Below are 24,949 nucleotides of genomic sequence, written 5' to 3' on the forward strand. Positions count from 1 at the left end.
GCTCCTGTCCTCAAGTGACCAACCAGTTATGTATGGCCTCCCAAAGTGCTGGAATTATAGGCATGAGCCACCATGCCTGGCCTAAACATGTTTCTTTAAGATGATTTTTAAAAAATTTACAATGCAGTGAGAAAGTAATTTCAATTTTGCTGTTTTCCCAACATCCGAAACACATTTTATGTAATGGTTATTCTTGCCTTAACCAGACAGCACTCTTTTATATTTACATGTATTTTTGGAGTGTGCAATTTTGCAAGTGATGATTTCCGTGATAGACAGGGAAAACTGAGTAAAATCTAAATTTGGCAAAAAATTTAGTTTGTATTTGAGTGTTTACTTTTTTTGTAACTGGTAGTAACTATATATAATGACAAAGTAACAACAAGGAAGTTTAAAAATTTAAGACTCCAATGTGAAACACTAATTATATTGATTTATATGTATTATGAACTTAAGCATGTCTACCTAAACATGTTAGGATGCTTGATGACAGATCAGAATTGCTGTCTTATAGCCAAACTTCATTAAAATGAAATCATGATTGTCTTAGTTTAGGCTGCTATGACAAATTACCATAGACTGGGTAGCTTAAACAACAGAAATTTCTTTTTCATGATTCTGGAGACTGGGAAGTCCAAGATCAAAATGCTGGCAGATCCAGTGTCTGGTGAGACCCTGCTGCCTGAATTGTAGATGGTCATCTTTTTGTATCCTTGCATGGCAGAAAGTAGAGAGCAGAAGCAAGACCTTCTTTTAAGGTACTAATCCCATTCATGAAGGTTCTACCCTCATGACCTAATCACCTCTTATAGGCCCCACCTCCTAATACCATCACATCAAGGGTTAGGAGTTTAACATATAATTTTTTTTTTTTTTTTTTTAGACTGGGTCTTGCTCTGTCATTCAGGCTGGAATGCAGTGGTATGATCATGACTCACTGCAGCCTCAACCTCTTGGGCTCAAGTAATCCTCCTGCCTTGGTCTTCCGAAGTGCTGGGATTACAGGCATGAGCCACCATGCTTGGTCAACATATGAATTTTTGGAGGACACAAACATTCAGTCCGTAACAATGATGTAGAGTAAATTTAAAAAGTACTAAAAGGAAGTCTTCATTTATAAGTAATATAAAAATTGGCACCAGGCACGGTGGCTCATGCCTGTAATCCCATCACTTTGGGAGGCCAAGGTGGGTGGATCACTTGAGGTCAGGAGTTCGAGACCAGCCTGCCCAACATGGTGAAACCCCATCTCTCCTAAAAATATATATAAAAATTAGCTAGGCCTGATGGCATGTGCCTGTAATCCCAGCTACTTGGGAGGCTGAGGAAGGATAGTTGTTTGAACCTGGGAGGTGGAGGTTGCAGTGAGCCAGGATCATGCCACTGCACTCCAGCCTGGCTGACAGAGCAAGACTCCATCTCTAAATAAATAAATAAATTGGGAGAGTGGGCATAATATAAAACTGATACTTGGCCGGGCGTGGTGGCTCACGCCTGTAATCCCAGCACTTTGGGAGACCAAGGTGGGCGGATCATGAGATCAGGAGTTCAAGACCAGCCTGGCCAACATGGTGAAACCCCATCTCTACTAAAAATACAAAAATTAGCTGGGCGTGGTGGCGGGTACCTGTAACCCCAGCTACTTGGGAGGCTGAGGGAGGAGAATCACTTGAACCCAGGAGGTGGAAGTTACAGTCAGCTGAGATCGTGCCACTGCCCTCCAGCCTGGGCAACAGAGTGAGACTCTGACTCAAAAAAAAAAAAGGCAAAAACAAACAAAAAACAAAACAAAGAACAAAATAACCTCATACTTGTAGTATCAGTTTTAAAACAGAGGTGTGAAGATATTTAAATTGTATTTCAATGATGTAAAAGGTGTATTTTTTATTTATAGATTCTTGAAGAATATCTTCTGTAAATTGCCTGGGTTTTTATTATTATTATTATTGCTGGTTTATAGCTGTTTTTCAGTTCATGCAGTAAAATTTTACTGGGTTATTTGATTTTTGAGAATCATCCCTGCAGGTGATTTTATATTACAAAAGTAAAGCTGAAGCCATTCTTAAGATGTGAAACTTACTCCTAGACCCTGATAGAACTAGTCAAATCGAGATATATTAACACTGTATCTTGGCAAATTTGCCTAGATAAGTCTTTATGATTTTCTGTCATGTGGCTCTGAACAGTTATACACTGGAAAAAAAGTAAAATATGTTGTCAAACCATTACCCTATGTGATCCTCAAGAGCTAGAACAGAGTCTTAATATTTCTATTTTCAACACCTACCAATGTCTAAGACATAGTAGGAGCTCAATAAATGTTTCATAATCAAGAGCTCTGGGTCTCCTTGCCCCTTCCAGAACCCTGTAATTATTGCTTATATTCTTTCAGCAGATTCCAATGTCAAAACAGATGACTCTTGTATACTAGTACACAGTAAGTGCTTGATAAATGTTGAATGGAAGAATTTATTGTTTTAATACATCTCCATCCACAGTGTCTGTTAGTGCTTTGCCTTGTGATATGGAGAAGCTTATCAATTATTTATTCCTCAGAAACTTTCCACCAATGATCATCATCATTATAAATTTAGAGGAAGTAATATAGTCAACTGTGAATTATACACGTCTGGGTTATCCATACTGTCTTTGGTTTAAGCCGTTATCAGTCCCTGGAAGCCGAGCCCTGGTGAGCAGTCCATGGTCCTTTTATTGGTGGTAAGCTTTCCTTTCCATGCCAGTTTGATGGCTGGGGGAAGTAGTTTGGACCCCCATGTCTTTTTATGGCTTTAGCTGTGTCTCTGGCCTTTGGGAACCATGCAGTGGGGTCTGCCACCTGGCTGGTTAGAATCTGCAGACCTACTTTAGTTCCCATGTGCTCAACTTCATGATGTCCTTCTGGCTTGGAATGTTGGCTTTAACCTAGTTGGGTTATGGGAAACTGTATCAAGCCCTCATCTAATTGAATATATCATACATAGTTTGCTAGTTTAATTATTTGCAAAAGGACTACTGGAGTTTTTGAACTTGAGCGATGAGTGCAGCATTGGGCTTTACTAACATGGCAAAGCAGGGGTGTAGACAGTGATGTTTACATGTAGTTGGACTAACATACAGGACCTTGGTTCAGTGTGCTTCCAGTACTGCCAATGAGGGAAGAGTTTTGGCTACTGGACTTCATGCATTTTACTGAAAAAGGGAATTTCAGCCTGCAGCTCTGTGATCTGGTTCTATTGAAACAGGTTTATCAGCGGAGGGGTTTTGGTGATTATCATCCAAATTCATTTTGTTTTCGTTCTACCCACTAGATGTGGCTTGTTGTATGCCTTGACTTCGGGGGAGAAGACAGTAAATTGAATGGAATTCGAATATTTATTCACTTCTGTTGAGAGAGGTTTTTAAATGTAAATGAATAAATTAGTGTTCTGGTGTCTGCTCTGTCTCCAGTACATTTTAGCTTGTCTGAGTCCTCTTTGAGGACCTGATCATGTCTGCGAACCAGAGATTGTTAACAGCTCAAATCAAAGGGATTGATAACAGCTTAAACCAAAGACAGGATGGACAGCTAGAGATAGTCTCTAAGCCTTCAACTCAGAAGACCAGATCCTAGAACATGGAGCTAAATTAATTGATAAATCACTCACTAATCCACTAACCCACTAACAGCCAGGCATTGTTAGAGGCACTGGGGCTGCAGTAACGGCCCAAGCACACAGGCCTCTGATCTTCGCCCTGCTGCACACTTTAGTGGGGTGTACAGGCAGTCAATGCTAAGTAACCAAGGTGATGTTAGCTGATGTCAAGTGCTCTGATGAGAGGATGTCATGGAGAGTGACTGTGTGGCTGTCTTAGAAAGGATGGTGGCCAGGCGCGGTGGGTCATGCCTGTAATCCCAGCACTTTTGGGAGGCCGAGGCGCGCAGATCACGAGGTCAGGAGTTCAAGAGCAGACTGACCAATATGGTGATACCCTGTCTGTACTAAAAATACAAAAATTAGCCGGGTGTGGTGGCACATGCCTGTACTCCCAGCTACTTGGGAGGCTGAGGCGGAGGTTGCAGTGAGCTGAGATTGTGCCATTGCACTCCAGCCTGGGTGACAGAGTGAGACTCCATCTCAAAAATAAGAAAAAAAAAAAGGATGGTAAGGGAATAAGGTGACGTGTGAATTGAGAATGGAATGACATATGGGGCCAGGCAAGCCAAGGTGGTGGTGTTGAGGGAGGAGACACCCAGGGGGACCACTCCAGAGCGAGGGAAGTGCAAGTTCCAAGGCCATAAGCAGGAAGAGGCATGGCACATTTAAGAAGCAGAAAGGGGACCAGTGGATGGAGTGCTGTGAGCTGGGGGAAGGGCAGCTCGTGAGACTTGAAGGTTGTGATAAGAAGTTTGGAGTCTGGAAATGGGAAGCCATTATTTAGTGTTCAGCCAAGGAATTTAAATAATCCACTCACACTCTTGTTGCTGGGGCTACATTAGTGAATAAAACACAGATAAAAGCCCTTGTCCTTGTGGATATAGACTGATTTATGTTTGAAAAAGATCACGCTGGCTACTTCGTGGAGGATTTTAGGGGAGCAAGAATTGAAGCAGGGAGACAAGTTAGGGGGCTACTTCAAGGTTCAGGGAGAGGCATGGCATGGTGGAGATGGGGAGAAGAAGATGGATTCTGGAGTGATTTTGAAGATAGAGCTGACAGGACTTCCTGCCTATTGGAGGGAAAGACTTCTGAAATGGGAAGAAGGCAATTTGATATACGAGGCTGGAACTGTGGTAAAAAGCCCTGTAGGGGAATACTACCTTATAATTCCCTGCTCTGCTGTAGTTGGGCCTTTCTCCAGGTGATTTGAAATTATAATTCCTCATTTCCAAATCCTTCCCAATCTAGGAAGAGTTGGAGAAGGAGGAACATGGAGAGCTGTTTCTTTCCTGGTTCCTGGCAACACTGGCGTGTCTGGGGGGCTTAGATATCCCAGGGGATTGGTTGTCATCACCTTTGCATAAACTGCATTATACAGCACATTGAGGCTCCCACAGAAGTCCCTATTCCACGCCGTTTTGGGAAGGGAGTTTTTTAAAGATAGGCCATATCTTTGAAAAAATAAATGAGGACTTGGGACATCACTTTTTCAAGGTGGCTAGCTTCTGCTCTGTGCTTGTGTGAAGCATGTTTATTGTGTGCACCTGGACAATGCACTTTCCACCCTTTAGTTTTACTTGCTGCATCTGAGCTCCCTGAAGTATGCCTGATGCTCAGCACACAGTAGGTGTGCAAAAACAAGTTTCTTGAATTGAATTGAAAATAATGGAGAAGCAATGCCATATATAACGATATAATCTTTTTTAAAATAAATGCATCATGATGATATATTGTTCCAAAATGACAAATTCAGGAACATTATTGACTTTACAAAGGAATTATTTTCTAAGTTTTCATTCTAGAATGTATTTAAGTAATAAGCTGTCTGACACCTGTTTTCATATTACTTTCTAGTAACATGAATACTTTGTTAATGTCAGGTAGGATTCTTTCCTGTATTCTTCAAAGCACTTCTTTCTTAAATTTTTATTCATTTGTTTTTTGAGACAGGGTCTTGCTCTGTTGCTCAGGCTGGAGTGCAGTGGTGGCAACATGGCTCACTGCAGCCTCTGCCTCCCAGATTCAAGCAATCCTCTTGCCTCAGCCTCCCGAATAGCTAGGACCAGGGCTGTGCACCACAACTCTTGGCTAATTAAAAAAAAAAATGTGTGTAGAGACAGGGTTTCACCATGTTGCCCAGGCTAGTCTCAAACTCCTGGGCTCAGGCAATCCTCCTGCCTCGATCTCCCAAAGTGCTGGGATTACAGGAGTGAGCCACCGCACCTGACCCCAGAGCACTTCTAATACAATACCTTATTAATCTGCATAAGAATTTGGAGAGTTAAATGGGCTTTTTAAAATTTCTAAGCATTTTTTTAAAGCACATTTTTTTTTCTGGCTATAAAAGTAATGTATGTCCATTGTTGGAAATACAAAAAAAAAGAATAAACCATAATTCCACCCTAGAGATAAGCAAAACTTTCACATTCTGGTATTTTATATGCATCTTAATACACAGCTGGAATCATGCTCCGTATGTATTTTCTATGCTTTCTTTTTGCTTAGTATTAAGTTGTACACACTTTCCCTTGTTGCTAAAAACCTTTTGTGAACATCTTAGTGTTTCCATAATAATGTGCCTTGTAAAATAGTTGACATGTGTATCACACTCGGAAGACATCTTTATGCATACATTTTTCTTATTATTTCATTTAATATTAATTCCAAGACCTAGAGTTACTGGGTCAAAGGTTATGAACATTATGAATATATATTTTTTGGCATTGGTCTCCAGGAAAGTTGTATTGGGAAGGGCCAGCTGTGCCTTTTTTATTTCTATTTTTTAGGCAAGCAGAAGATGCTGAAACCTTTTTGATTTTTGATATATTTTTAATATTATAGATTTAAAATATTTTCTTCTTTAATAAGTGAAAATGCTATTTTTGAGGTTTAAAAAATAGACTTTATTTTTTTAGAGCATTTTTTGGTTCATAGCAAAATTGAGCAGAAAGTATACTCTCTGCTCCCACACATGCGCAGCCTCTCCCACTATCAACATCCCACACCAGAGTGGTATGCTATAATAGTATGATTTGTAGTTCTTATTTCTTTGCTTTAGTAGAAAGGTTGAACCTTTTAAAAAATGTGTGTTTTTTTAAGCCCCTTTTTTTGTGAAATGCTTTCCATTTTCGTTGCTTAGAGATTGAAAAACAACTCAAATGAAATAAGATTGGTTATAGCCTTTGTCATTTCTAAAGTGTCTATTTTGTTTTGTTTTTTGAGATGGGGTTTTGCTCTTGTCATCCAGGCTGGAGGACAATGGTGTAATCTTGGCTCACTACGATCTCCACTACCTGGGTCCAAGCAATTCTCCTGCCTCAGCCTCCTGAGTAGCTGGGATTACAGGTGCCTGCCACCATGCCTGGCTAATTTTTGTATTTTTAGTAGAGACGGGGTTTCACCATGTTGGCCAGGCTGGTCTCGAACTCCTGACCTCAGGTGATCCACCTGCCTTGACCTCCCAAAGTGCTGGGATTATGGGCGTGAGCCACCATGCCCAGCTCTTTAGTGTCTAATACAGTGTATTAGGCACTGGGCTCGTTCACTAGCTTTGGCTTTCTGGAGATGGGGTCCAAGAATTTGCATGCGTAACAAGCCATCTGGGTGAGACTTATGTATCCCAAAGATATTTGAGAACCACTGGTCTTATGCCTTACTACAGGCAAAGGTTTGCACCACTACATACAAAAAGAATAAGTGTTACTTTCTATTGACTCTAACTAATAGGTGTTACTTCCTATTAAGAGAGAGTGCACGAGAGCTTGCTAGCGCCTTCTCATCAGTGGGAGAGTGCCAGAACCACATTAGTCAGATTTGAAGTTGCCTTGCAAGAATGTATTCAGATGACTCACATTTTGTCATTCACAGGTGATTGTAACTAGTTTGTGTTCCTCTTCATAGAGCAGGTTCATTGAGAAAAAGCTGGAAGCTACAGAAATAATAGATAGGTCTTGCAATTCTAAATTCTTTCTGGTGAATTTTTTTTTTTTTTGACGGAGTCTTGCTCTGTTGCCCAGGCTGGAGTGCAGTGGCACAATCTCGGTTCACTGCAACCTCTGCCTCCCGGGTTCAAGCAATTCTTCTGCCTCAGCCTCCTGAGTAGCTGGGACTACAGGTGTGTGCCATCACGCCCGGCTAATTTTTGTATGTTTAGTAGAGACGGGGGTTTCGCCATGTTGGCCAGGCTGGTCTCAAACTCCTGATCTTGTGATCCACCCGCCTCGGCCTCCCAAAGTGCTGGGATTACAGGTGTGAGCTACTGTGGCCGCCCAGTGAAATTTTCCTTTTTACTGTCAATGCCTCAAGCAGGTTTCCTCTGAGGGAAACACAGAATATTTACATTCCTAATTTCTTTTTTTTTACTAAGAAGTTTGAAAATCCTGAAAAAAATACACAAGTATTCTCTTTATGTATGTTATACTTCAAAAAAGAAAAGAAAATAGAGTTAAGAAGAGGGAGCACAAAAACAAATTAAGCATAATTACATCTCTACTTGGGCTTTCCTATTCATTTCCAAATGGGCCTGCAAATTGTCAGTACATCAGAAACCATCAAAATTTCTAGAAATAAGTAGTAACAAGCAGATACCCAGGAATGTAATCTCAAGAAACCCTTGGATTGGTGCAGAAGGCAAGAGAAGATGGTGGTTTAGTGTGCCTGTCTCCAGTCTGTTCCCAATCCAGGTGCTACCTTCCTGAACAGTTGGGATAGGCAGGCAGGAAAGCCTGGGGAGCCAACAGGATCCCATGGTTAGGAGTCTCAGGAGGAGGGTCCAGGCTCACTGCTTCGCACCCTATAACTAAGCCAGTCTCCTGCCCCATGGAGGGGTGGACAAGTTGTAGGGGCGGGCTCATTCCCCACTGCCTCTCAGCTGGGAGAGCTGAGGGAATAGGATGTAAAGAGGCATCCTCCTGGTACCTCACCTGGAGACAGGCCCTGTGCTTCCCACTGGCTGCACCACCCGTCCACAAGCCCCTTCCACTACTCTCAAGACTACCTACTTAAGGCACTCCAGTGAGTAGAGAGAGCAAAGTCACATAGCATCTAATGGGGCCCTGCAGCCACAAGGAGGAAGAATAAGTACTGCCCTTAAAACAGGTGCAGATGAAATAGAAAACAGGTAGGCCTTGAATAAAAAATAATTCCTACATTTAAGGAGATCCAAGTGTCACATAAAATTTCTTCTTGAACTTAAATTTCTAAAAGTCAGTAGATGGACAGGAGGACAGAGGAAGATGGCAGAATGGAAGCCTCCACCAATTGTCCTCCCCACATGAACACCAAATTTAACAACTGTCTACAAAATAAAGCACCTTCCTGAGAACCAAAAAGCAGGTAAGCGATCACAGTACCTGATTTTAACATCATATCACTGAAAGAGGCACTGAAGAGGGTAGGAAGGACAGTCTTGAATCACCAACACCACCCCTCCCCCATTCCCTGTCAGCGGACCACATGGCCCCGAGAGAGAATCTGTGTGCTTTGAGGAGGGAGAGTGCAGTGTTTATGGGACATTGTTTTGGAATGCAGGGCGGCCAACCAACAGTGATAAGCAAGTAGTGTGCCATGGGCCTTGGGTAAGACTCAGACATTCTGGCTTTAAGGGTGCCTCTGCACATTCACAGCTGTGGTGGCTGTGAGGAGAGATTCCTTCTGCTTGAGAAAAGCAGAGGGAAAAGTAAAGGGGACTTTGTCTTTAGCTTAGGTACCAGCTTGGCCACAGTGGAGAGGAGCACCAAGAAGTCTTTTGGGGTCCCTGACTCCAGGCCTTGGCTCTTGGACTCTTGGATCTCTAGATGTACCCTGGGCTAAAGGCCGCCCGCTGCTCTGAAGGGTGAGTCCCAGGCCTGACAGGATTCACCACAAACTGAATGAAGAGCCCTTGGGCCTTAAGTGAACAATGGCAGTAGCATGGCTTTATTCCCTTTGGGCATGTGGTAGACGTAGGGAGACTCCTCACCCTGGGGAAAGGGGAGGGAAGAGTGGGAAGGACTTTGGTGGTTTCGGCACTAGCTCAGCCACAGTAGAATAGAGTACCAGGTAGATTTCTAAGGTCTCTGATTCTAGGCCCAGGCACCTGGACAGCCTCTCTGGACCTGCGTGGAGCCTGGGGGAACTCATTGCCCTTAGGGGAAGGACACAAGCCTGGCTGGCTTCACCACTTGCTGATTGTAGAGCCCTAGGGCCTTGAGTGAACATACGGGTAGCCATGTAGTGATTACAGCAGGACTTGAGCAAGATTCGGTGCTGTGCTGGCTTCAGGTCAGACCCATCACAGTCCCAATGGTGGTGGGTACAGAGGTGCTTGTGCCCCCCCTTCCCAGCTCCAGGTAGCTCCGCACAAAGAAAGAAAGACTTTGCTTGTTTGGGAGAAAGTAAGGGAAGGGAAGAAGAGTCTCTGCTTGGTAATCCAGAGAAATCTTCTGGATCTTATCCAAGACCACCAAGGTAGTACTTATACAAGTATGCAAGAACTACAGTGTTATTGGGCTTGGGGTACCCCCTAATGCAGATATGGTTGCAGTGACCGAAAACTTAGATTACCTAACACCCAAGTCCCTTTGAATATCTGGAAAGCCTTCGCAAGAAGAATGGGTACAAACATTGACTAATGTCCACAAGCATCAAGACCATCTAGGAAAACATGACCTCACCAAATTAACTAAATAAGACACCAGAAGTCAATCCCAGAGAGACAAAGATATGTGACCTTTTAGACAGAGAATTCAAAATAGCTGTTTTGAGGAAACTCAAAGAAATTCAAGATAACACAGAGAAGGAATTCAGAATCCTATCAGATAAATTTAACAAAGAAATTGAAATAACTGGCCAGGTGCAGCGGCTCATGCCTGTAACCCCAGCACTTTGGGAGGCCAAGGCGGGTGGATCACCTGAGGTCAGAAGTTCGAGACCAGCCTGGCCAACATGATGAAACCCCATCTGTACTAAAAATACAGAAATTAGCCAGGTGTGGTGGTGGGTGCCTGTAATCCCAGCTACTCAGGAGGCTGAGGCAGGAGAATCGCTTGAACCCAGGAGGCAGAGGTTGCAGTAAACCAAGATCATGCCACTGCACTCCATCCTGGGCAACAAGAGCAAAACTCTGAAGAAAGAAAGAAAGAAAGGAAAGAAAGGAAGGGAAATAATTAAAAAGAAGCAGAAATTCTGGAGTGGAAAAATGCTAGTGACATACTGAAGAATGCATCAGTCTGTTAGCAGAAATGATCAAACAGAAGAAAGAATTAGTGAGCTTGAAGACAGGCTATTTGAAAATACACAGAGGAGACAAAAAAAAGAATGAAAAAAATGATGCACACCTATAAGATCTAGAAAGTAGCTTCAAAAGGACAAATCTAAAAGTTATTGGTTTTTAAGAGGAGGTAGAGAGAGAAATGGTGGTAGAAAGTTTATCAAAAGGGATAACAGAGAACTTCCCACACAAAAGATATCAAAATTCAAGTACAAGAAATCAAAATTCAAGCACAAGAAGGTTATAGAACACCAAGTAGATTTAACTCAAAGAAGACCACCTCATGGCATTTAATAACAAAACTCCCAGAGGTCAAGGATAAAGAAGGGATCCTAAAGGCAGCAAGACAAAAGAAACAAATAACATACAATGGAGCTCCAATAAGTTTGGCAACAGACTTGTGGCATGACATATTTAAAGTGCTGAAGGAAAAAAAACTTAGCATAAAACCTACCATAGTGTATCTGTTGAAACTATACTTCAAACTTGAAGGAGAAATAAAGACTTTCCCAGACAAACAAAAGCTGAGGGATTTATCAACACCAGGCCTGTCCTACAAGAAATGCTAAAAGGAGTTCTTCAACATTCAAGAAAAGAATGTTAATGAGCAATAAGAAATCATCTGAAGGTACAAAACTCACTGGTAATAGTAAGTACACAGAAAAACGCAGAATATTATAATACTGTAATTGTGGTATGTAAACTATTCCTTATCTTAAATAGAAAGATGAAAAGATGAACCAATCAAAAATAATAACTTTTCCAGACATAGACAGTACAATAAGATATGAATAGAAACAACAAAAAGTTAAAAAGTGTGGAGATGATGTTAAAGTATAGATTTAGCAGCACTCCTGAATATATATATATAATATATATGAAAAGTATAGAGTTTTTATTAGTTTTCTTTTTGCTTGTTTGTTAGTTTGTTTACAAGTGCCTACATCAAAAAAGAAGAAAACCTTCAAATAAACAATCTAAGGATATGTCTTAAAGAATCAGAAAAGGAAGAGCAAACCAAACCCAAAGTTAGTAGAAGAAAGGAAATAATGAAGATCAGAGCAGACATAAGTGAAAGGAGAACAATATAAAAAAATCAATGAAACAAAAAGTTGGGTTTTTGAAAAGATAAACAAATTGACAAACTTTAGCTAGACTAAGAAAAAAACAGAAAAGACCCAACTAAATAAAATCAGAGATGAAAAAGGAGACATTACAACCCGTATCACAGAAATTCAAAGGATCATTAGAGGCTACTATGAGCAACTATATGCCAAAAAACTAGAAAACCTAGAAGAAATGGATAAATTCTTAGACACATACAACCTACCACAATTGAATAATGAAGAAATCCAAAACCTGAACAAACCAGTAACAAGTAACGAGATTGAAGCCATAATAAAAACTTCCTAGCAAAGAAAAGCCCTGCACCCAATGGCTTCTCTGCTAAATTTTACCACATTTAAAGAGAATTAATAGCAATCATACTGTAACTATTCTGAAAAGTAGAAGAAGAGGAAATACTTCCAAACTCATTCTATGAGGTCAGTATTACCTTGGTACCAAAATTAAAGATGCAAAACAAAAACAAAAACAACAACAAAAAAACAAAAAACCTACAGGCCAATATCCCTGTTGAACACTGATGCAAAAACCCTCAACAAAATACTGGGAAACTGAATTCAGCAACATGTTAAAAAGATCATTCATCATTACCAAGTGGGATTCATTCCAGGGATGCAAAGATGGTTCAACATATGCAAATCAATCAGTGTGATACATCATATCAACAAAATGAAAGACAAAAAGCATATGATTATATCAATCGATGCTGAAAAAGCATTGGATAAAATTCAACATCCCTTCATGAGAAAAACCCTCAAAAAAACTAGGTATACAAGGAACACATCTCAACATAATAAAAGCCATATATGACAGACCCACAGTTAGTAATATACTAAATGGAGAAGACAGGAAAGCCTTTATCTAAGATCTGGAACACAAAAAGGATGCCCACTTTTACTACTGTTATTCCACATAGTACTAGATGTCCTAGCTAGAGCAATCAGACAAAAGAAAGAAAGAAAGGGCATCCAAATTGGAAAGGAAGAAGTCAAATTATTCTTGTTTGCAGATGATATGATCTTATATTTGGAAAAGCCTAAAGACTCCACCAAAAAACTGTTAGTACTGATAAACAAATTCAATAAAATTTCAGGATACAATATCAACATACAGAAATTAGTGGCATTTCTATATGCCAATGGGGAACAATCTGAAGAAGAAATCAAGAAAGTAATCTCATTTACAATTGCTATAAATAAAATTAAATACTGGCCAGGTGCTGTGGCTCACGCCTATAATCCTAGCACTTTGGGAGGCCAAGGTGGGCAGATTACTTGAGCTCAGGAATTTGAGACCAGCCTGGGTAACATGGCGAAACCCTGTCTCTACCAAAAATACGACAAAATAGCTGAGCGTGCTGCTGTGTGCCTCGGGAGGCTGAGCTGGGAAGATTGCTTGTGCCTTGGGGGCAGAGGTTGCAATGAGCCAAGATTGTGCCACTGCTTTCCAGCCTGGGTTCAGCGCAAGACCCTGTCTCAATAATTAAATAAATAAATATAGGCTGGGTGCGGTGGCTCACGCCTGTAATCCCAGCACTTTGGGAGGCTGAGGCAGGCGGATCACGAGGTCAGGAGATCAAGACCGTACTGGCTAACACGGAGAAACCCCATCTCTACTAAAAATACAAAAAATTAGCCGGGCATAGTGGCGGGCGCCTGTAGTCCCAGCTACTCGGGAGGCTGAGGCAGGAGAATGGCATGAACCTGGGAGGCGGAGGTTGCAGTGAGCCGAGATTGCGCCACTGCACTCTAGCCTGGGCAACAGAGTGAGACTCCATCTCAAATACATACATACTTACATACATACATACATACATACATACATACATACATGCATACCTGTGAATTAACCAAAGAAGTGAAAGATCTCTACAATGAAAACTATAAAACGTTGATGTGAGAAATTGGAGAAGACTCATAAAAATGGAAAGATATTCCATGTTCGTGGATTGGAATACATAATATTGTTAAAATGTCTGTACTACCTGAAGCAATCTACAAATTCAATGCAATCCCTATCAAAATACCAATGACATTCTTCACAGAAATAGAAAAAAAAAAATCCTAAAGTTCATATGGAACCACAAAATACCAAAATAGCCAAAACTATCCTGAGCAAAAGAACAAAACTGGAGAGGTCACATTACCTGACTTGCAATTATACTACAGAGCTACAGTAACCAAAACAGCATGGCACTGGCATAAAAATAGATACATAGACCAATGGAACAGAATAGAGAACCCAGAAACAAATCCATACATCTACAGTAAAATCCTTTTTGAAAAAGGAGCCATGATCATGCAATGGGGAAATGACAGTCTGTTCAATAAGTGGTGCTGGGAAAACTGAATATCCATATACAGAAGCATGAAATTAGACCCCTATTTCATACCATATACAGAAAATCAAATCAAAATGGATTAAAGATTAGAGAGGAGCAGAAAAGATAACTGTTGGGTACTGGGCTTAATGTACAGAATCTGTACAACAACACATTAAACCCAGTATACAATAGTTGTGTTTAATTATCTCACAGAAATAATCTGTACAACAAACATCCATGGCACGAGTTTACCTATGTAAAAAACCTTCACATGTACCCTGAACCAAAAATAGAAGTTGAAAAAAAAAAAAAAAAAACTTAAATCTAAGACCTCAAACTATGAAACAACTAAAAGAAAACATTGGATAAACTCTCTAGGACATTGGAGTGGGCAAAGATTTCTTGAGAAATACCCCTCAAGCACAGGCAACCAAAGCAAAAATGGATAAATGGGGTCAAATTAAGTTAAAAAGCTTCTGCACATCAAAAGAAGAACAAAGTGGAGGGAGAATGTAGTTGCAAACTCTCCATCTGACAAGGGATTGATCACCAGAATATATAAGGAGCTCAAACAACTCTATAAGAAAAAAATCTAATAATCTGTTTAAAAAATGGGCAAAAGATCTGAATACGCATTTCTCAAAAGAAGACATAGAAATGGCAAACACAGGTATATGAAAAGGTGCTCAACATCATTGATCATCAGAGAAATGCAAATCAAAACTACATGAGATATTGGCTGAGTGCAGCGGCTCACACCTGTAATCCCAGCACTTTGGGAGGCCGAGGTGGGTGGATTACTTGAAGCCAGGGGTTTCAGACCAGCCTGGTCAACACGGTGAAACTCCATCTCTACTAAAAATACAAAAAAAATTTAGCCTGGCATGGTGATGCATGCCTGTAATCCCAGCTACTTGGGAGGCTGAGGCATGAGAATCGCTTGAACCCAGGAGGTGGAGGTTGCAGTGAGCCGATATCATGCCACTACACTCCAGCCTGGGTGACAGTGAGACTCAGTCTCAAAAAGCAAACAAACAAAACTACAATGAGATATCATCTCACCCCAGTTAAAATGACTTTTATCCAAAAGACAGGCAATATCAAATGCTGGCAAGGATATGGAGAAAAGGGAACACTCATACAGTGTTGGCGGGAATGTAAATTAGTACAACCACTGTGGAGAACACTTTGGAGGTACCTCACAAAACTAAAATAGAGCTACCATATGATTCAGCAATCCCACTGCTAGGTATATACCTACAAGAAAGGAAATCAGTATATGGAAGAGATATCTGCACTCCCGTGTTTATTGCAGCACTATCCACAATAGCCAAGATTTGGAAGCTACCCAAGTGTCCATCAACAGGCAAATGGATAAAGAAGTGTGGTACAGATACACAATGGAGTGTATTCAGCCGTAAGAAAGAATGAGGTTCTGTCATTTGCAAAAACATGGATAGAACCAGAGGTCATTATGTTAAGTGAAATGAAATAAGCCAGGCACAGAAAGATAAGCTTCGCATGTTCTCACTCACTTGTGGGAGCTAAAAATTAAAACAATTGAACTCACGGAGATAGAGAGTAGAATGATGGTTACCAGAGGCTGAGAAGGATAATGGGGGGTGGGGTGGAAATGTGGACGATTAATGGGTATTAAAAAATAGTTAGAATTAATAAGATATAGTATTTGATAGCACAACAGGGTGACTATGGTCAATAATAATTTAATTGTACATGTAAACATAACTAAAAGAGTATAATTGGGTTGTTTGTAATAGAAACAGTAAATACTTGAGGTGAGGGATACCTCATTCACCCTGATGTGATTATTACACATTGTATGCCTGTATCAAAATAGCCCATGGCTCAGACCTGTAATCCCAGCACTTTGGGAGGCCAAGGTGGGCGGGTCTACTGATGTCAGGAGTTCAAGACCAGCCTGGCCAACATGGCGAAACCCCATCTCTACTAAAACAAACTCCATCTCTATTAAAAATGCAAAACTTAGCCAGGTGTGATGGCACATGCCTGTAATCCCAGCTGCTCGGGAAGCTGAGGCAGGAGAATTGCTTGAACCTGGGAGGCAGAAGTTGCAGTGAGCTGAGATTGTGCCACTGCACTCCAGCCTGGGCAACAGAGCAAGACTCCATCTCAAAAAAAAAGAAAAAAGAAAAAAGAAAAAGAAAGTGGCTTCATTACTAAGGAAGAAATACTAAAACCAAAGGAACTTAGTTTTTAACGGTAAATAAAGGGACTTGCTCTGGGAGGAGCCTCTAAGGTCTCTCTCTGTCTAGGCCCCCTAGTTCTCTGTTTAAGTGTGCATTAGGTGACTGTTGAAAAGGAGTCTCTTATGAAAGACTGAGTTAAACGTTCTTATTTTTGCCAAAAGTATAAAATGCTTTTGTGGAAGCACGTGAATTCTTAGATGACTCCCTTAGTGTTTTTTATGTTGCCCAGGTACTCCAGGAGCAGATTCGTGCCCGGGACAACATTAGCTATGGAACTAATTCTGCCTTAAAGACCCTGGAGATGCGCCAGCTCTCTGGTTTGGGAGATCTTCGAGGAAGAGTGGCAAGGTAGGTGTTCAAATGTTGGGGTCTCTGTTCATCAAAAACCATTTTCTATAAACTCCATTATAGTGGGGAATATATTAATGAAGCCCCAAAGCAAATGGCTTGCATTCCTTTAGTACATTCCCTCCCTGCTTTGGCCATAAAATCCAGTGGTAGGAGTTAAACCTGGTTGTGAGGGTGCCATGGGTTTCTTTTGTTACGCAGTTGGTGCTGTCTTCCTGGGAAGAAATGATGGGAGAACTCACTCAGCTGACCTTGTAATTTGATAGGGTAAATACTATGTTTATCGAATCCGAAAATATAAAGTTGAGATAGTTTGTATGTCATTTTGGAAATTTAATTTTTCCTGTTATTCATTTTTATTTTATTTTCGGAAAGTATTGGTCTGGGAAAGATTGGAAACTTAGAAAAAAGATCTTTCTTCTCAGTATGAAAAGTGCTATTTTCTCAAAGTGTGCTGCATGGACCAGCAGCCTCAACATCACCTGGGAGCTTGTTAGAAATGTACTGTCTCCAGCCCACCCTGCAACTACTGAGTTAGAATCTGCATTTTAACAAGATCCCTGAATTCATATGCATGGGAAAGTCCGGGAAGCACTGTACCAGGACTGTGTCTAGGGCTATTTTTATCTGGCTGGGACAAATTTGTCCGAAGTATTTATGGGCCTCTTCTGCCCTCTGCTGGGCCTAAGAGCCAAGCACATTAATGCATATCAGCACCGGAGCTGAGGAGCAAATGGCACTTCCCGTCAGCCTGAGGTGGCAATGAGGGTGGTCTGCATGGAGTCGGGTGGAAGAAAGAACAAGGACCTCCAGCATGCAAGGCCTCTGGAGCAGGGAGGAGTAGTATTAGGGTGTCTTTGTGCAGACAACATGTCGAGGGCCTTGAATGCTGGACATGTGTGTTTGAGTCTGTTGGGTAAAGATCTGTCTATAACAGAGGGCTGCATGGATTGGATGGGGAACAGGTTGATCACTCTCCTTCTGTGATTTTCTGTCCTCATCAGGATGAACTCCAGTCTCCTTAGTGTGATCCTTGGTGATGACACCCTGTTGACTCCCTCTTCTCTCTCTACCCTTGCACTGTACCTTTCAGCAGTGATCAACTTTTTTGTTAGTCCCTGAATAAACCATGCTCTTCTATTGCTCCACCTTTGTACATGCTGTTCTCGTACCTAGCATGCCTTTCCTCCTCCTTTTCTTTTCTTTTTATTTTTGAGACAATTCTCACTCTGTCTGCCAGGCTGGAGAGCGGTGGCACAATCTCGGCTCACTGCAACCTCCGCCTCCTGGATTCAAGCGATTCTCCTGCCTCAGCCTCCCGAGTAGCTGAGACTACAGGCACTCGCCACCACGGCCAGCTAAGTTTTGTATTTTTAGTAGAGATGAGGTTTTACCATGTTGGCCAGGCTGGCTTCTAACTCCTGACCTCAGGTGATCCGCCCACCTCGGCCTCCAAGAGTGCTGGGATTACAGGTGTGAGCCACCGCGCCCGGCCTCCTCCTTCTTTTCTAACTTCTTTTCAGTCTTTAAAGTTCAGCTGAAGTGTCACCCCCTCTGGGAGTCTTCCCTGACACCCCCACTCTATAGAGCTCTCCTAGCACTCACTGCTCTATTGAGTCTCTCCATTGTCTTCCTCACTCTGCTACCTGTACTATGTTGAAGGGGGATTCCAGATATGTTACCTGTCTATAGCTAAGTGCCTGGAACAGTCTCTGGAAAACAGTAGATACTCAACATTCATCATCAATTTGGATGAAGAAATGACCTGGAAACTCACTATAATAGGACTGGAAAACCTTGACTCCTTGTTTATGCAGTTCGGCTTAAAAGAAATCCCAGCTCTGTGATACCTCTCAGAACAGCAGGGAGTTAGAAGAACTTGCGAGCTATAGGACAGAGTAGGGACTTTAGGAGGATTTTGAGGATCTTCGTAGCCGCTTGAGTTGCGGATGAAGATCAAGTGGGAGAATACATGTGAGAGACTTGGTGCCCTGCATGCGATGAAAAGGGCCTGCAACCAGTGGTGGCTTTATCATCTCAGGGGCAAGAGCAGTGGCATTGTCCTTATGATGCTGGTTCTAATACAAAGTAGAAAAATTATTTTGAAATACTTTCAGGAATCTTATATTCTTCAGTTTCTTATCAACTTCTCTACTCAACTTGTTGCTTCCCTGTAACAAAAACTTTCACTCTAAAGGCATCAAAAGTGTTTGTTATGAGTACTAAATATTTTTGCTTTGTTTTTTTGGCTATATTAGAATGCTGATGAGACTTGATTGTTGAAATGAATTCATGTGAAATAAAAATTCTTTGGAAAAGTTTCTTGGCTTTCTTGTGTTGATTATGTAATTGTATTGGAGGGGTATGAACATTTTAAGTGGTATTCTTAAGACACTAGGTTGCTATATTATTTCATATTTAATTTTATAGTTTTTATGGGTCCATTGGTGATGTAATTAGTAGCAAATGGGCCTTGATTTTTTTCCCCTGTAAATCCAGCTCAGAAGGGCAAAGGCAAGTTCTCCATAAAGATGAGATACACATTTAGCTCATGTGGCATACCGTGTTCTAAACAGGACTCTATCAGACCTGAAGGCCCGATACATAGCCTCCTTTCTCTCTCCTCTCTCTCTCTGAACACCTTTAGTGAGATCTAACTATATAAGTCACCTACTTAAAGCACACAATTCAGTGATTTTTAGTATATTCACACAGTCATGTAGTCATCACCACAATCGATTTCAGAACGTTTTTATCATCCAAAAAGAAACCCCATACCTGTTAGCTGTCACTCCCCATTTTTCCCCAGCCTCCCCAGTTCCCCAGTCCATGGCAGGCCTACATTCTCTGTCTAATGGATTTTCCTCTTCTGAGCATTTCGAGTGAATGTGTTCCCTTGATTCTGGCTTCTGACACTTAGCATCATGTTTTCAGGGTTCATCCATGTTGTAGCATGTATCAGCACTACATTCCTTGTTATGGCTGCATAGTACCTCATTGTGTACTGCATTTTAAAAACTTGTTCATCAGTTGAACGTTGGGGTTGTTTCCGCTTTTGACTATTTTAAATAATGCTGCTGTGAACATTTGTCTATTTGTTTTTGTGTGCTCATAGGTTTTCATTTCTCTTGGATATGTACCTAGAATGAAAATGCTGAGTAACATGATAACTCTATATTCAACTTTTGAGGAACAGCGCAGCTAGACTGTTTGCCGAAGTGGCCGCCACTTTACATTGCCCCCAGCAGTGTCTGAGGGCTCCGATTCCTTCACATCCTCACTAACAGTTGTTTTCTATCTTTTTGATTATAGCCATCCCAGTGGGTTTGAAGAGGTATCTCATTGTGGTTTTGATTGCATCCCCCTGAGGACTAATGGTGTTGAACATCATTTAATGTGCTTGCTCGTCATTGGCATATCTTCTTTAGGAAAATATTTATTCAGATTCCTTGCCCATTTTTAAATTGGGTAATTGTCTTTCTATTATTGAGCTGTAGGAGTTTTAAAAATTATATATTCTAGATATAATTCCCTTATCAGATATCTGATTCGAAAAATTACTGTCCCATTCTAAGGGATGTCTTTTCATTTTCTCGTGTCTTTTGAAACTTAAAAATTTTTAATCTTGATTATATCTAACATCTATCTTTTCTTCAGTTGCTAGTGTTTGGGGTGTCGTATTTAAGAAACTCTTGCCTAATCCAGGTCACAAAGATTTATGCCTATATTTTCTTTTTAAGTTTTATAGTTTCAGCTCTTACATTTAGGCCTTTGATCCATTTTTAGTTAATTTTTTTGTATATAGTATAAGGTAAGGTTCCACATTTATTATTTTCCTTGTAGATATCTATTTATCCCAGCATAATTTGTTGAAAAGTCTATTCTTTCCCCCATCAAATGGTCTTGGCACCCTAGTTGAAAATCACTTGGCGGCCGGGAGCGGTGGCTCACGCCTGTAATCCCAGTGTATTGGGAGGCCGAGGCGGGCAGATCAGGAGGTCAGGAGTTCAAGACCAGCCTGACCAATATGGTGAAACCCCGTCTCTACTAAAAATACAAAAATTTTCCAGGTGTGGTGGCCTGCGCCTGTAGTCCCAGCTACTCAGGAGGCTGAAGCAGGAGAATCACTTGAACCTGGGAGGCGGAGGTTGTAGTGAGCCAAGATCTCGCCACTGCACTCCAGCCTGGGCAACAGAGCAAGACTCTATCTCAAAAAAAAAAAAAGAAAGAAAATCACTTGGCAAATAGGTGTATAGACTTATTTGTAGACTCTCAATTCTATTCCATTGATTCTCAATTATTTTCTTATGCTGGTACCACACTGTCTTGATCGCTATAGCTTTGTGGTACATTTTGAAATTGAGAAGTGTGAGTCCTCCAACTTCATCCTTTTTTTTTCAAGATTGTGTTAGCTGTTTTAGGTCCATTGTATTTCCTTATGAAATTTAGGATCAGGCCAGGTGCAGTGGCTCACGCTTGTAGTCCCAGCACTTTGGGAGGCCCCAGGCGGGTGGATCACCTGAGGTCAGGAATTTGAGATCAGCCTGGCCAACATGGTGAAATCCCATCTCTACCAAAAAGACAAAAATTAGCTGGGTGTGGTAGCACACACCTGTAATCTCAGCTCCTGGGGAGGCTGAGGCAGGAGAATCGCTTGAACCTAGAGGTTGCAGTGAGCCGGGATTGTGCCACTGCACTCCAGCCTGGGTGACAGAGCAAAACTTTGTCTCAAATTTAAAAAAGAAGAAGAAGAAATTTAGGATCAGGCTAGGCATGGCGGCTCACGCCTGTAATCCCAGCACTTTGGGAGGCTGAGGTGGGCAGATCACGAGATCAGGAGTTTGAGACCAGCCTGGCCAACATGGTGAAATCCCATCTCTACTAAAAATACAAAAATTAGCCAGGTGTGGTAGTGGCCACCTGTAATCCCAGCTACTCGGGTGGCTGAGGCAGGATAATCACTTGAACCTGAGAGGCGGAGGCTGCAGTGAGCCGAGGTTGCGCCACTGCACTCCAGCCTGGGCAACAGAGCAAGACTCGTGTCTCAAAAAAAAAAAAAAAATTTAAGATCAGTTTGTCAATTTCTGCAAAGAAACCAGTTGGAATATTGATAGGGACTGTGTTGAATCTGTAGATCCGTTTGGGGAATATTGCCATTTTAAAAATATTAAGTCTTTCAGTGGGTTCAGTGTCTCATGCCTGTAATCCCAGGGATTTGGGAGGCCAAGGCAGGAGGATTGCTTGAGGCCAGGAGTTTGAGGCCAGGAGTTTGAGACCATGTTTGGCAACATAGCAAGACTCTATATCTATGAAAAAATGAATATAAGTTAGCTGGGCATGGTGGCACATGCCTGTAGTTGCAGGGAGCTATGATCATATCACTGCACTTCAACCAGGGTGACAGAGCAAGACCCTGTTTCAAAAAAAATAAACAAATAAGCCTTTATTTAAAAAAATTTTTTTAAGAAACATTGTCTTCCTTTGTTGCCCACACTGGAGTGCAGTGGCATGATCACAATTCCCTGCAGTTTGAACTCTTGGGCTCAAGCAATCCTCCCACCTCAGCTTCCCGAGTAGCTGGGACTACAGGCATGTGCCACCACATCTGACTAATTTTTTTCATTTTTTGTAGAGACAGGGTCTCTCCCAGGCTGGTCTTGAATTCCTGGTTTCAAGTGATCCTCTCACTTTGGCCTCCCAAAGTGTTGGGATTACAGGTGTTAGTCACCATGCCTGGCCCCAAAATTCAGTATTTGGATCCACAAATGTGGATATCTTTCCATTTATTTTGGTCATCTTTAATATCTTTCAACACTATTTTGGAGTTTTAAAAGTATAAATTTCACACTTCTTTAAATTTATTCCTAAGTATTTTATTCTTTTTGATGCTACTGTAAATAGCAAATCATTTTGGTTTTTTATTGCCACTTAGATAAGTACAGTCGATTTTGTATATTGGTCTTGTGTCCTGCAACCCTGCTGAATTCATTAATTACTTCTAATAATTTCTAGTGGATGTTTAAAAGGATTTTCTACATACAGATCATGCCATCTGCAAATAGAGATAGTTTTACTTTTTACTTTCCAATCAGGATTTCATTTTCTTGCCTAATTGCCCTGACTAGAACCTCGAGTATGATGTTGAATAAATGTGGTGAGAGCAGATACTCTTGTCTTGTTTTTTTATTTTAGGAGAAAGCATCCATACTTTCATTATTTAGCAGGTGTTAGGTGTGGATTTTTGTTTTTTCCTTTGGAGACGGAGTCTTGCTCTGTCGCCCAAGGTACAGTGAAGAGGCGCGATCTTGGCTCACTGCCCCCTCCGCCCCTCCAGGTTCAAGTGATTCTCCTGCCTCAGCCTCCCGAGTAGCCAGGATTACAGGTGCCTGCCACCATGCCCAGCTAATTTTTGTATTTCTGTTAGAGATGGGGATTCGCCATATTGGCCAGGCTGGTCTCGAACTCCTGACCTCAAGTGATCCACCTGCCTCGGCCTTAGGATCACTTGATTACAAAGTGTTAGGATTACAGGTGTGAGCCACCGCACCCAGCCCAAATGTGGATTTTTTTGTATATGCTCTTCATTAGGTTGAGAAAGATTTTCTTTTCCTAGTTTCCTAGTTTGTTGGCTGTTTTTGTCATGAAGGGGATTGGATTTTATCAAATGCTTTTTTTCCACCTATTGAGATGATCGTGTGGGGTTTGTCCTTTTTTCAATTGATAAGGTTTATTACACTAATTGCTTTTCTGATGTTAAAGCAAATTTGCATTCTTGAAATAAATCTCACTTGGTCATGATATATAATCCTTTTTTTATATTGCAGGATCAGTTTGCTATTATTTTGATGAAATGACACCATCTGTTGTCATTTCCTTACCCCCAATACAGCTTTGCTCATCCACCTCCTTTGTGCTATTATCAAATACGTTAAATTTGTAATGTAATGTACATTGTTCTATGTATGTAACAATACAATTGTATGCATATTATTTTAAACAATTGCTTTTTTAATCAATTATGACAGGAGAGAAAATATTCATTTATATTGCTCGTTATAATTACATAATTACCTTTACCCACGCTCTGTGTTTTTTCATGAGGATTCAAATTACTATCTGGGGCACTTGCTTTTAGCCTGACAGACTTTGTTTGGTATTTCTTCTAGCGTGGTTCTTCTAACAATGAATTCTCTCATTTTTTGTTTTTCTGGGATGTCTTTATTTTGCCTTATTTTTTTGAAAAGTAGTAAGATTCTTGGTTGGATGTAAGATTCTTGGTTGACAGCTTATTTTCTTTTAGCACTGTGAATATGTCATCTACTGCCTTGTGGTCTCAATTATTTCTGATGAAAAATTAGCTATTAATATTATTCTAGTTCCCTTGTATGTGAGGAATTTTTTTTTCTTGCTGCTTTCAAATATTTCTATGTCTTTTTCATTTTCATTTTTTTTTTTTGAGACAGATACCCTGTCGCCCAGGCTGAAGTGCAGTGGCATGATCTCAGCTCACTGCAACCTCTGCCTCCCAGGTTCAAGCGAGTCTCATGCCTCAGCCCCCTGTGTAGCTGGGATTACAGGCGTGCACCACCACACCTGGCTAATTTATGTATTGTTGGTCGAGACAGGGTTTCACCATGTTGGCCAGGCTGGTCTCAAACTCCTGGCCTCAAGTGATCTGCCCGCCTCAGCTTCCCAAAGTGCTGGGATTACAGGCGTGAGCCACCATGCCTGGCCGTGATGTGTCTGGTATGGATCTCTTGGTGTTTGCCCTACTTGGAGTTTGTTGAACTACTTATTTGTATCAATTAATGTTTTTCATAACATTTTGGAAGTTTTCAGCCATTATTTTTTGAATATTTTTAATGCTCTTTTCTCTTCTCTTTCTCTCTCTTTCCTTTGAGTTGGAGTCTAACTCTTCACCCAGGCTAGAGTGAAGTGGCAAGATCATGGCTCATTGTAACCCCAAACTGCTGGGCTCAAGCGACCCCCCGACTTCAGTCTCCTGAGTAGCTGGGACTGTAGGCATGCATCACCATGC

At 41.2% G+C, this 24,949-nt stretch overlaps 1 protein-coding gene across 4 annotated transcripts in view; it reads left to right on the forward strand.

Annotated features, from left to right (window-relative positions):
* Positions 1–24,949, forward strand: part of FAM81A (family with sequence similarity 81 member A) — a 123,211-nt gene that overhangs the window by 74,684 nt on the left and 23,578 nt on the right. For all 4 annotated transcript variants that reach the window (XM_054667610.2, XM_510450.7, XM_009429245.5 and 1 more), the window contains one exon: positions 16,793–16,911. In XM_054667610.2, coding sequence (XP_054523585.1) covers positions 16,793–16,911 — 119 coding nt within the window. The remainder of the gene's footprint in view (positions 1–16,792; positions 16,912–24,949) is intronic.

Source organism: Pan troglodytes, chromosome 16, assembly GCF_028858775.2.
Source record: "Pan troglodytes isolate AG18354 chromosome 16, NHGRI_mPanTro3-v2.0_pri, whole genome shotgun sequence".
Classification (NCBI taxonomy): domain Eukaryota; kingdom Metazoa; phylum Chordata; class Mammalia; order Primates; family Hominidae; genus Pan; species Pan troglodytes.